The following is a 10,113-nucleotide window of genomic DNA, read 5'->3' as shown; positions in this document are numbered from 1 at the left end:
CGCCTCCCTCCCTCCTCCCCTCCCTTTGCAGGCATCACCTCCAGCGGGGCCGAGATGCAGCGTTTCCCCAAGCCGGGGTCGTTCTCTTCCCGGCTTCTCTATCCTCCCCGATCTCTGCTTCGCATTCAAAGGCGGCACTGCCCTCCCGAGGCTCAAAGAGCCTGACTCCGTCCCCCGGGGCTGGAGGGGGACCCGTACCTCCTCCGTTCTCACCACCCTCCCCCTGCTCCCCCACGCACAACTCACCCTTGCGCCAGCTGCAGGGAACCGTTTATTTAAAAAAAAAAAAAAAAAAAAGGGAAACGCTCCCCCAAGGCCGCGGAAGACTCGCACACGTATAAAAAGCATTTACAGACAAGAGGAGGGGGCCCGGCCCTCACCCCACGGCCCGGTCCCGAGTGGCATCTGGAAGACAAGAGGGTCGGGGGAGACGGGACCCCCGACACGGTCATCACCCGTCACGGCCCAAAGGCCCTCGTTAGTGGGGGGGGGGGGGGGGGGGCCACCTGAAGAGCCTGGGCTACTCTGACAGAGGAAGCGGCGACCAGGAGGAGCCCGACTTCCCTCAGGTATTGTCTTTTGGGGGGGTTAAGAGCCCACCCAGGTTCTCCCCGCACCTGCAGCCCGCACCTCAGTCTTCTCGGAGTGACCACCTTAAGCGGGACGCACGCGGGACTTGCACTGGAGGATTCCCCTCCCTTCTTCCCGTTTAGCCGGAGGCCAAGCCCCTTCCCAGCGGCGGGAGACGAGGGGGAGCTCACCGAGGCGGAGGCCCGGACCGCCCTCTTCAGTGGTCGACGTCGGCGTCTTCGAACTGCCCCGCCACGGCCGGCGGGGGGTCCACCTCCATCCCATCTGAGAGAGAGGGACGGGCTGAGGGAGAGCCGGCGCCGCCACGGCGGGAAGCGGGCCGGCGCTTCCCTTTCTCGACCGCCCTCCCCCAGCTCGCCTGGAGACGTCCCCCCGTGGAGGCCTCTCCCGCCGCGGGCCGGGACCGGAGTCGGGACGAGAGGGGGGAGGAGGTCGGGTGCGCGTGCGGGGGGGGACGGGGGGGGGGGGGTCCTCACCCTCAAAATCCCTGGAGGAGTCGTCGGTGCGGACCCCCGCCATGTGGTAACGGCTGCCCTCCGACTGGGCCAGCATCCCCTCCAGCCTCTCCAGCGTGGCCTGGCCTTCCGCCGTCAGCTGGGACAGGCCTTCCTCGTACGTGTAGAAGGTGGGGAGGTCGCCCTGGCCCCCCCGCTCTGCCAAGGGAAAGGGAGAGCCTGGGTGCGGGGCGCAGGGAGGGAACGAGGGAGCGGGAGAGACACCCGTGGCGGGGCCGGGCTCCCCTACCGTGGGCCTCCACGTCGTACTCGCCTCCCTCGTAGTCGTCGTCCGAGTCGTCGTCCTCGGGGTCCGGGTGCAAGGCCTGGCACTCGCACATGGCCGAAAACATGGCTTCCACTGCATCCAGAGAAGCAGAAGGCAGGGACCTGACGGTCCGGCCGGCCCCCGACTACTGAGCCGAAACCACCCCCGCCCCCCCCCGGGCCGGGGCCGCCACTCACGTGCAGATCTGTCGCCGGGCACGAACCGGAACTCCGCGATGGGCTCCGCCTCCTCGTCCTCGTCGCTCTGGTCCCGGCCGTCGCCCTCGGCCACGGGCGTCTCCTTCGCCTCGTCCTCTGCGGAGGGCGGGGGGGGTCCTGTGGCAGCAGGCGGGGCTCCGGGGGGGGCCTCTCCGGACCAGAGCGGCGCCGCCCGCCTCCCGGCGAGGGCTCGGCTTCAAACCCCCCGCCGCGGCGGACCCGAGGCGATCGGGTCGGACCCGGTCCCCGTCCCCCGTGGGGGCTCGGAGTCTTAATCCCCACAGATGAGGTGGTCGCGGCACGGAGGTCGACCGACTCGCCCGAGATCAGATACATTCCATCGTATTTACTGAGCGCTTACTGCGGGGCACTGTGCTAAGCGCTCGGGAAAGTACGGGAGGCCGATAAAGAGAGACGATCCCCGCCCCCGTGAGCTCACCGGACGTCCAGCCTGGTACGCGTTAAGCGTGAACCGGGTGCCGAGCGCCGTGCCCAGCGCCGCGGTGGATCCCGGCGAGTCGAGTTGGACCCGCCCCCGTTTTCCAGAGGAGGCCGCCGAGGCCCGGAGGAGTGAGGCGTCTGGCCCGGAGGTCGCCCGGCAGGCAGGTGGCGGAGCCGGGATCCGAACCCACGGCCTTCGTGGCCACGCCACCTCTCTCAGGTGGACCCCGGAGCTCACTACGGTGCCTGCCACGTAGTAAGCCCTTAAATTAAAGCCACGAAAAGACGGGGGGGCGGGAGATTTCCCGGTCAGGACCGCCGGGGCCGCCCTCCCGGTCCGCTGCCGAAGGGGACCGGGGTTCCAATCCGGCCTCGGGTCGCCCCACCCGTAAAACGGGGATCAAGACCGCGATCCCCCAGGCCGCGTCCAACAGCAGCGGGCGGAGCGCCTCGCGCGCAGTGACTGCTTAACGCCCGGCCCCTCCTCTCCATCCGAACCGCCACCACACCGGCGCGGCCGCTCGTCCTCTCCCGCGCGGACGGCCGCGTCGGCCTCCCGTCTTTCTCCCCAAATAACCGGGGACGCGTCTCCCCCCCTCCTCGAAGAGACTCCGGCGGTCGCGACCGGAAACTCGTCGCCGTCGGCTTTCGAGCCGTCCATCCCCCTCGCCGCTCTCCTGCCGCGACCCGGCCCGCACGCTCCGCTCCTCTGACGCTAACCGCCTCACCGTGCCTCCGTCTCGCCCGTTCGTCTATTCGGTCGTGTTTACTGAGCGCCTGACCGCGTGCGGGGCGCTGGACTGAGCGCTTGGCGAACATACAACGCAGACTCTCTCGCCACGGGCCCCCCGCCCACGTCCCGTTTCCGGCCCGGAACGCCCTCCCTCGGATCCGACGGTGACTCTCCCCCTCTTCAAAGCCTAACCGGGGGCACGTCTCCTCCGAGAGGCCTTCCCTAAATCCCCCCTCTCCCGCTCCCTTCTGCGTCGCCCTGTCGTCCATCCCCCCCCCCCACTTCTGTACGAATCTGTAACTTATTTATTTACGTTTACGTCCGCCTCCCCCCTCCCCCAGACCGTAAGCTCACTCTGGGCGGGGAGCGTGTCCGCTTCAGTGTTGCACTGGAGGGAAACGCTCCCTCAATTTGAATGAAATACCCCTGGAAAGAATTCAGAACGGACCCGGCTCCCGGACACGTCCGGGCACGCCCCCGGGGCCTCGGGCCGGGGCAGCCGCCTCTCCGGGGGTCTCCCCTCCGCCCCCCGGGGCCGCGGGGCCTACCCGTGAACTTGGCGTTGACCATGACGTAGAGGTGCTCCCTGGGGAAGGCGTTGAGGTCCCGGGAGACGGCGTGCAGGCTGATGGAGGGGTACTCCAGGGAGAAGCCCAGGCCCGAGCCGTCCAGCCACGACAGGCGGCTGAAACCGGGGGGCCGGACGTCACCGCCGAGACCCGGGCCGCCCCCGTCGCTGCCGACGATCGCCCCCCCAGCCCTCATCCACGGCCTCTGGCCGGCATTTCCCGCACGCGGGGGATCAATACGACGAGAGCCGGGCCGACGGGCTCCTTGCCCGCGGCCAGCTTACAGTCTAGAGGATAAAAATCACTCCCTCCGCGCTTCGGGCCGCTGGCGTAGTCACCGCCCCCTCCCCCTTGGGGCTCCCAATTTAAGCGCCCTCACTGCAGTGAGGATGATAATGGCATTTGTTCATCACAATGTTGGGACGCGTTGAGCGCTTCCTATGTGCAGAGCACCGTTCTAAGCGCTGAGGTGGATGCCAGGTCAATAGGTTGTCCCGCTGGGGGCTCAGTCTTGGGCCCCGTTTTGCAGATGAGGTCACCGAGGCCCAGAGAAGCGAACGTATCCAACAGTCCACCGCTCTCCTCATCTTCAAACTCCTACTAAAAAAATCACCAACCGTCCAGGAAGCCTTCCACGCGGTACTTAGGCCGTAATCGACTTCACTGCACGTCTCCCCCTCTAAACTGTAAAACTCGCTGAGGGCCGGGATCGGGTCTCCCCACTCTGCTCGACTGTCAGGTGCCCGGCACAGCGCTCCGCGCACAGTAAGTGCCGGGGAATCACCGTCGGTAATGACGACGTCGGTATCCGAGCGCTTACTAGGTGCCAGGCGCTGGGGCAGATAGGAGGAGATCAGGCGGTCCCCCGTGGGGCTCACTTCTTCACCCCCATTTTACAGATGAGGAAACTGAGGCACAGAGAAGCGACCTGCCCGAGGTCACGCGGCTGACAAGTCCCCCCGCGGGCTTCGTAGGGCGCTCCGCACGCTGTAAGCACTCAAAACCGTCGCTCGATTTCTCCGGAACTCAACTCTGGCTCCCCGATTTCCTCATCTACTTTAATACCCGTCCCCGCCGTTGACTACAAAGTCTTGGGTGAGAATCCCGGCTACCCAGTCCGCTGCACTGTAATTTTCCAATCCGCAGCCGGCCATCCATCGGCAGGATCCCCCGAGCGTCTACCACGTGCAGAGCGCTACGCTGAGCACTCGGGGGAGTCCCGACCGACAGGGTTGGCAGACGGGCGCCCGGCCGGCAACGAGCTCACGGTCTACGGCAGCCCGGGCTCGGGAGTCGGAGGAGGTGGGTTCTAATCCCGGCTCCGCCGTGTGGCCTTGGGCAAGTCGCCTGACTTCTCTGGGCCTCAGTCTCCTCCTCTGTCAAATGGGGATGAAGACTGGGAGCCTCACGTGGGACAACTTAATGACCCTGTAGCTTCCCCAGCGCTTAGAGCAGTGCTCTGCACAGAGCAAGCGCTTAACGAATACCAACGTCGTTATTATTCTTAACTTTTCTGGGCCTCAGTTCCCTCCTCTGCAAAATGGGGATGAAGCCTGGGAGCCCCACGTGGGACAACCCGATTCCCGTGTCTCCCCCGGCGCTTAGCACAGTGCTCTGCACGTCGAAAGCACTTAACCAATACCAACATCATTGTTATTCTGAGCTTCTCTGGGCCTCAGTTCCCTCCTCTGCAAAATGGGGATGAAGCCTGGGAGCCTCCCGTGGGACCACCTGATGACCCTGGGTCTCCCCCAGCGCTTAGCACAGTGCTTTGCACCTAGTACGCGCTTAACCAATACCAACATTATTATTATTATTGCTCTGCACGTCCTAAGCGCTTAATGAATACCAACATCATTATTATTCTTAACTTCCCTGGGCCTCAGTTCCCTCCTCTGCAAAATGGGGATGAAGCCTGGGAGCCTCACGTGGGACAACCCGATGACCCTGTAGCTTCCCCAGCGCTTAGCACAGTGCTCTGCACCTAGGAAGCGCTGAACCAATACCAACATCACTATTATTCTTAGCTTCTCTGGGCCTCAGTTCCCTCCTCTGCAGAATGGGGATGAAGCCTGGGAGCCCCACGTGGGCCCAGCTGAGGACCCTGTCTCTCCCCCAGCGCTTAGCACAGTGCTCTGCACGTCGTAAGCGCTTAACCAATACCAACATCATTGTTATTCTTAGCTTCTCTGGGCCTCAGTTCCCTCCTCTGCAAAATGGGGATGAAGCCCGGGAGCCCCACGTGGGGCCACCTGATGACCCTGGGTCTCCCCTAGCGCTCAGCACAGTGCTTTGCACCTAGTAAGCGCTTAACAAATGCCAACATTATTATTGCTCTGCACGTCGTAAGCGCTTAATAAATACCAACATCATTACTATTCTTAACTTCACTGGGCCTCAGTTCCCTCCTCTGCAAAATGGGGATGAAGCCCGGGAGCCCCACGTGGGGCCAGCTGAGGACCCTGGGTCTCCCCCGGCGCTCAGCACAGTGCTTTGCACCTAGTCAGCGCTTAACAAATGCCAACATTATCATTGCTCTGCACGTCGTAAGCGCTTAACCAATACCAACATCACTGGGCCTCAGTTCCCTCCTCTGCAGAATGGGGATGAAGCCCGGGAGCCCCACGTGGGCCCAGCTGAGGACCCTGGGTCTCCCCCGGCGCTTAGCACAGTGCTCGGCCCCTAGGAAGCGCTCGCCAGCTGGCAGCGTCATTCCCCAGCCCCCGGGGCAGGGCGCTCAGCACAGAGTACCTGTCGGCGATGTAGAGGGTGCCGGTGCCCAGGGCCCGCCCGTCCAGCAGGGCCTCCGTGTGCGGCTGCTGCCGCCGCAGCCCTTCGCCGGCGCCCGGGGCCGGGAAGCGCTTGAGGAAGCTCATGCCGAGCGCTCGGAGGAGCGGGAGGCAGCGGGAGGCAGCGGGAGGGGGAGGGGCAGGGCCAGGGCCAGGGGCGGCCCCGGCCTCCCGCGCCTGCGCGCGGCCTCCGCCCCGGAAGTGAACCCGGCGCCGCGGTCCCTTCCGGCCTCCGGCCCCAGGGGGGGAGCCGCTCTAGGAAGCCCAACTCGATGGTGCGGCCCGCCCGGAAGGGGCGGGACGCGGGGGGGCGCTCTAGGAAGGCCAACTCGGTGGTGCGGCCGCCACCTCATCCCCCTCCCCCCCCCCCCATCACCAGCCTAACGCTCCTATCTGTGAAGAAAAATAACGTTGGTGGTTCGTTAAGCGCTTACTAGGTGCCCGGCACTGTTCTAAGCGCTGGGGGAGACCCAGGGGAATCAGGTGGGCCCACGGGAGGCTCCCGGTTAATCCCCGTTTTAATAATAATAATAATGTTGGTGTTTGTTAAGCGCTTACTAGGTGTCCGGCACTGTTCTAAGCGCTGGGGGAGACACAGGGAATCGGGTGGTCCCACACGAGGCTCCCAGTTAATCCCCGTTTTAATAATAATAATAATGTTGGTATCTGTTAAGCGCTTACTAGGTGCAGGGCACTGTTCTAAGCGCTGGGGGAGACCCAGGGTCATCAGCTGGGCCCACGGGAGGCTCACATTAGTCCCCCTTTTGCAGACGAGGTCACTGAGGCCCAGAGAAGTGACTGGCCCACCGTCACACAGCTGCACAAGTGGCTGAGGGGGGATTCGAACCCATGACCTCTGACTCCCAAGCCCGGGCTCTTGCCACCTAGGCCACGCTGGTCAACAACGCAGGCTTCCTGGCTCCCCATTCTGTGCCCTTTCCCCCAGGCCGTGCTGCTCCTGGATGAGAGGGGAAAGGAATTCATTAATAATAATGTTGGTATTTGTTAAGCGCTTACTATGGGCCGAGCACTGTTCTGAGCGCTGGGGTAATAATAACAATAACGTTGGTATCTGTTAAGCGCTTACTGTGTGCCAAACACTTCCTAAGCGCTGAAGTAATAATTACAATAATGTTGGTATCTGTTAAGCGCTTACTATGGGCCGAGCACTGTTCTAAGCGCTGGAGTAATAACAATAATGTTGGTATTTGTTAAGCGCTTACTATGGGCCGAACACTGCTCTAAGCGCTGAGGTAATAATAATGATAATAATGTTGGTATTTGTTAAGCGCTTACTATGGGCCGAGCACTGCTCTAAGCGCTGGGGTAATAATAATAATAATAATAATGTTGGTATTTGTTAAGCGCTTACTATGGGCCGAGCACTGCTCTAAGCGCTGAGGTAACAATAACAATAATGTTCATATTTGTTAAGCGCTTACTGTGGGCCAAAAACTGTTCTAAGCACTGGGGTAATAATAACAATAATGTTCGTATTTGTTAAGCGCTTACTGTGGGCCAAAGACTGTTCTAAGAGGTGGGGTAATAATAACAATAATGTTGGTATTTGTTAAGTGCTTACTGTGGGCCAAACACTGTTCTAAACGCTGGGGGTAATAATTACAATAATGTTGGTATTTGTTAAGTGCCTACTACAGGCCGAGCACTGTTCTAAGCGCTGGGGTAATAATGATGTTGGTATTTGTTAAGCGCTTACTACGGGCCGAGCACTGCTCTAAGCGCTGAGGTAACAATAACAATAACGTTGATATTTGTTAAGCGCTTACTGTGTGCAGAGCGCCGTTCTAAGCGCTGAAGTCATAATTACAATAACGTTGGTATTTGTTAAGCGCTTACTACGGGCCCAGCACTGCTCTAAGCGCTGGGGTAATAATTACCATAACGTTGGTAGTTGTTAAGCGCTTACTGTGTGCAGAGCACTGTTCTAAGCGCTGGGGTCATCAAGTTGTCCCACTTGAGGCTCCCAGTCTTCATCCCCGTTTTACAGATGAGGTCACTGAGGCCCAGAGAGGCGACTTGCCCACGGTCACCCGACTGACAAGTGGCGGAGTCCGGATTCGAACCCATGAGCTCTGACTCCCCAGCCCGGGCTCTTGCCACTTAGTCTAACGGCGATAATGACCGTAATCATAATCACAGCAGCCGTTAACGACCATAATCCCAACAAGCGTACTCTAATGAAGAACAGCACCGTGCCCCGGTCCGGGCAGCCACGAGGACCTGGGTTCTGATCCCCGCCGCTCCACTACCTGTCTGCTGGGTGACGTTTCATTCCATCGTATTTACTGAGCGCTCACCGTGTGCAGGGCCCTGGACCGAGCGCTCGGAACGGACAACCGGGCAACAGAGCGCGACCATCCCCGCCCCACGACGGGCTCCCGGTCCAAACGGGGGCAAGTCACTTCACTTCTCTGGGCCTCAGTTCCCCCATCTGCAAAACGGGGGGACTGTGAGCCTCTTGTGGGACTGGGACTGGGTCCCACCCGATTATTTTCCATCTCCCCCAGCGCTTGGAACAGTGCCTGGCCCATAGCAGACGCTTAACAAGCACCATGATCGTGACGATGATGAACACCGTTAAACACTTAACTGTACGCTAAGCACTGGGGTAGGCGCGAGCTAATCGGGTTCCAACGGGGGACTTGTAATTTATTTTTAAGGTAATCGTTAAAGCGCTTACTACGTGCCAACCGCTGTTCCGAGCGCCAGGAAAGATAGAAGTTAATCGGCCCGGACCCAGTCCCTTTCCCACACGCAGTTCGCAGTCGAGGAGGAGTGGGGAACAGGTATCGGATCCCGGTTTTGCGGGGGGGGAACTGAGGCCCAGGAGAAGTCTCCCCGTCTCCCCCTTCTAGACGGCGAGCCCGTTGTTGCGGTGGGGGGCGGGATGGCCTCTATCTGTTGCCCAATTGTCCCTTCCTAGCGCTTAGTCCAGCGCTCTGCACCTGGATGAATCCGGGGACCCGTCCACGGTCGCACAAGAAGGGTGCGGCGGGGTGGGATTAGAATCCGGGGCCTCTGACCCCCAGGCCCCTGCTCGTTCCACGAGGCCGGGCCGCTCCCCGTCCCCGGTGTCACCGACGCCCCCCGGGTCCCGGCGGAACCCCCCACCCCGTCTCCTATTGCCGCTCTGGGGCTTCCACTCTGAGCCTCGCCCCGGGCAGGGAATGGAGGAGCGGCCATTTGGGAGTCGCCAGGGGTCTGGCCCGGGGCCCGGCGGGGACCAAGGGGCCGTGGGGGCGGGAGCCGAGAGGGGGGGTGCGGCGGAGTCAGAGGTCCGGACCTCGGGGAGGGAGAGGAGACACACGGACAGATATACGCGCGCCCGGTTTCCTCCCGAAGGCGCCCGCCGTGTCCGCCGGCCCGTCGGACGGTAGGCCGACCTCCGGGGACCGGCCGGGCGGGGCTCCCCGAACCCGTAACCCGGGGCCGCCGTCCCGGCGGGCTCCCGGGGCCGCCGGCTCGCCCGCCCGCCCGCGGACCCACGCCCGCGCCTCGACCGACCGCCCGCTGCAAGAGCCGGACGCGTAGGAGACGCTCGGGACCTGGGAGGGCCAGGCCGAGATCCGCCCCCGTCCCCCCCCCCCCCGTCCCACCCCGGCGGGACCCCACCCGGGGGGAGGGCGTTTCCGCTCCGGGGGCAGGCGGGGAGCGGTGCCGGGCCGATACCTGTGGCGGGTCCGGATCGCCGCTCGGCCGCCGCCTCCTCGCTGGGGGGTCCGAGCCCCGCGACGTCCGTGGGGCCATCTGACGAAGGAAGCACAGGGCCCTCTGACGGGGGGCTCGCGGGCGGGCGGCCCGGGGGGACGGGACGGGACCGGCGGCCCCGTCCCGGAGCGAGCCGGCCGCACGGGGAACGGAAATCAGAGTCCCGGCTAAGGGTGCGTTCTCGCTCTCTTCTTTATTAAATGCGTGGTCGTCTCCGGGGTCAAACGCGCGGCGGCTCTCCCGGGGGCCGGGGACCGTCGAGTCGCCGGGGCCGCGGCACG

General features: G+C 62.8%; 1 protein-coding gene across 1 annotated transcript; it reads right to left on the bottom strand.

Moving 5' to 3' along the window:
* Nucleotides 1-253: 253 nt before the first annotated feature.
* Nucleotides 254-6,253, bottom strand: CLNS1A (chloride nucleotide-sensitive channel 1A). The gene is made up of 7 exons (XM_029047919.2): nucleotides 6,066-6,253; nucleotides 3,294-3,430; nucleotides 1,551-1,667; nucleotides 1,336-1,446; nucleotides 1,068-1,244; nucleotides 762-855; nucleotides 254-405 (listed from the first exon to the last, which is right to left on the bottom strand). The coding sequence occupies exons 1-6, from the start codon at nucleotides 6,188-6,190 to the stop codon at nucleotides 788-790; spliced, it is 735 nt and encodes a 244-aa protein (XP_028903752.1). The 5' UTR covers nucleotides 6,191-6,253; the 3' UTR covers nucleotides 254-405; nucleotides 762-787.
* Nucleotides 6,254-10,113: the final 3,860 nt, after the last annotated feature.

The sequence above is a fragment of the Ornithorhynchus anatinus genome, chromosome 20 (genome assembly GCF_004115215.2).
Source record: "Ornithorhynchus anatinus isolate Pmale09 chromosome 20, mOrnAna1.pri.v4, whole genome shotgun sequence".
Lineage (NCBI taxonomy): Eukaryota > Metazoa > Chordata > Mammalia > Monotremata > Ornithorhynchidae > Ornithorhynchus > Ornithorhynchus anatinus.
Note: the sequence above shows the minus strand (reverse complement) of the source record. Positions and strands in the feature narration are given on the sequence as shown.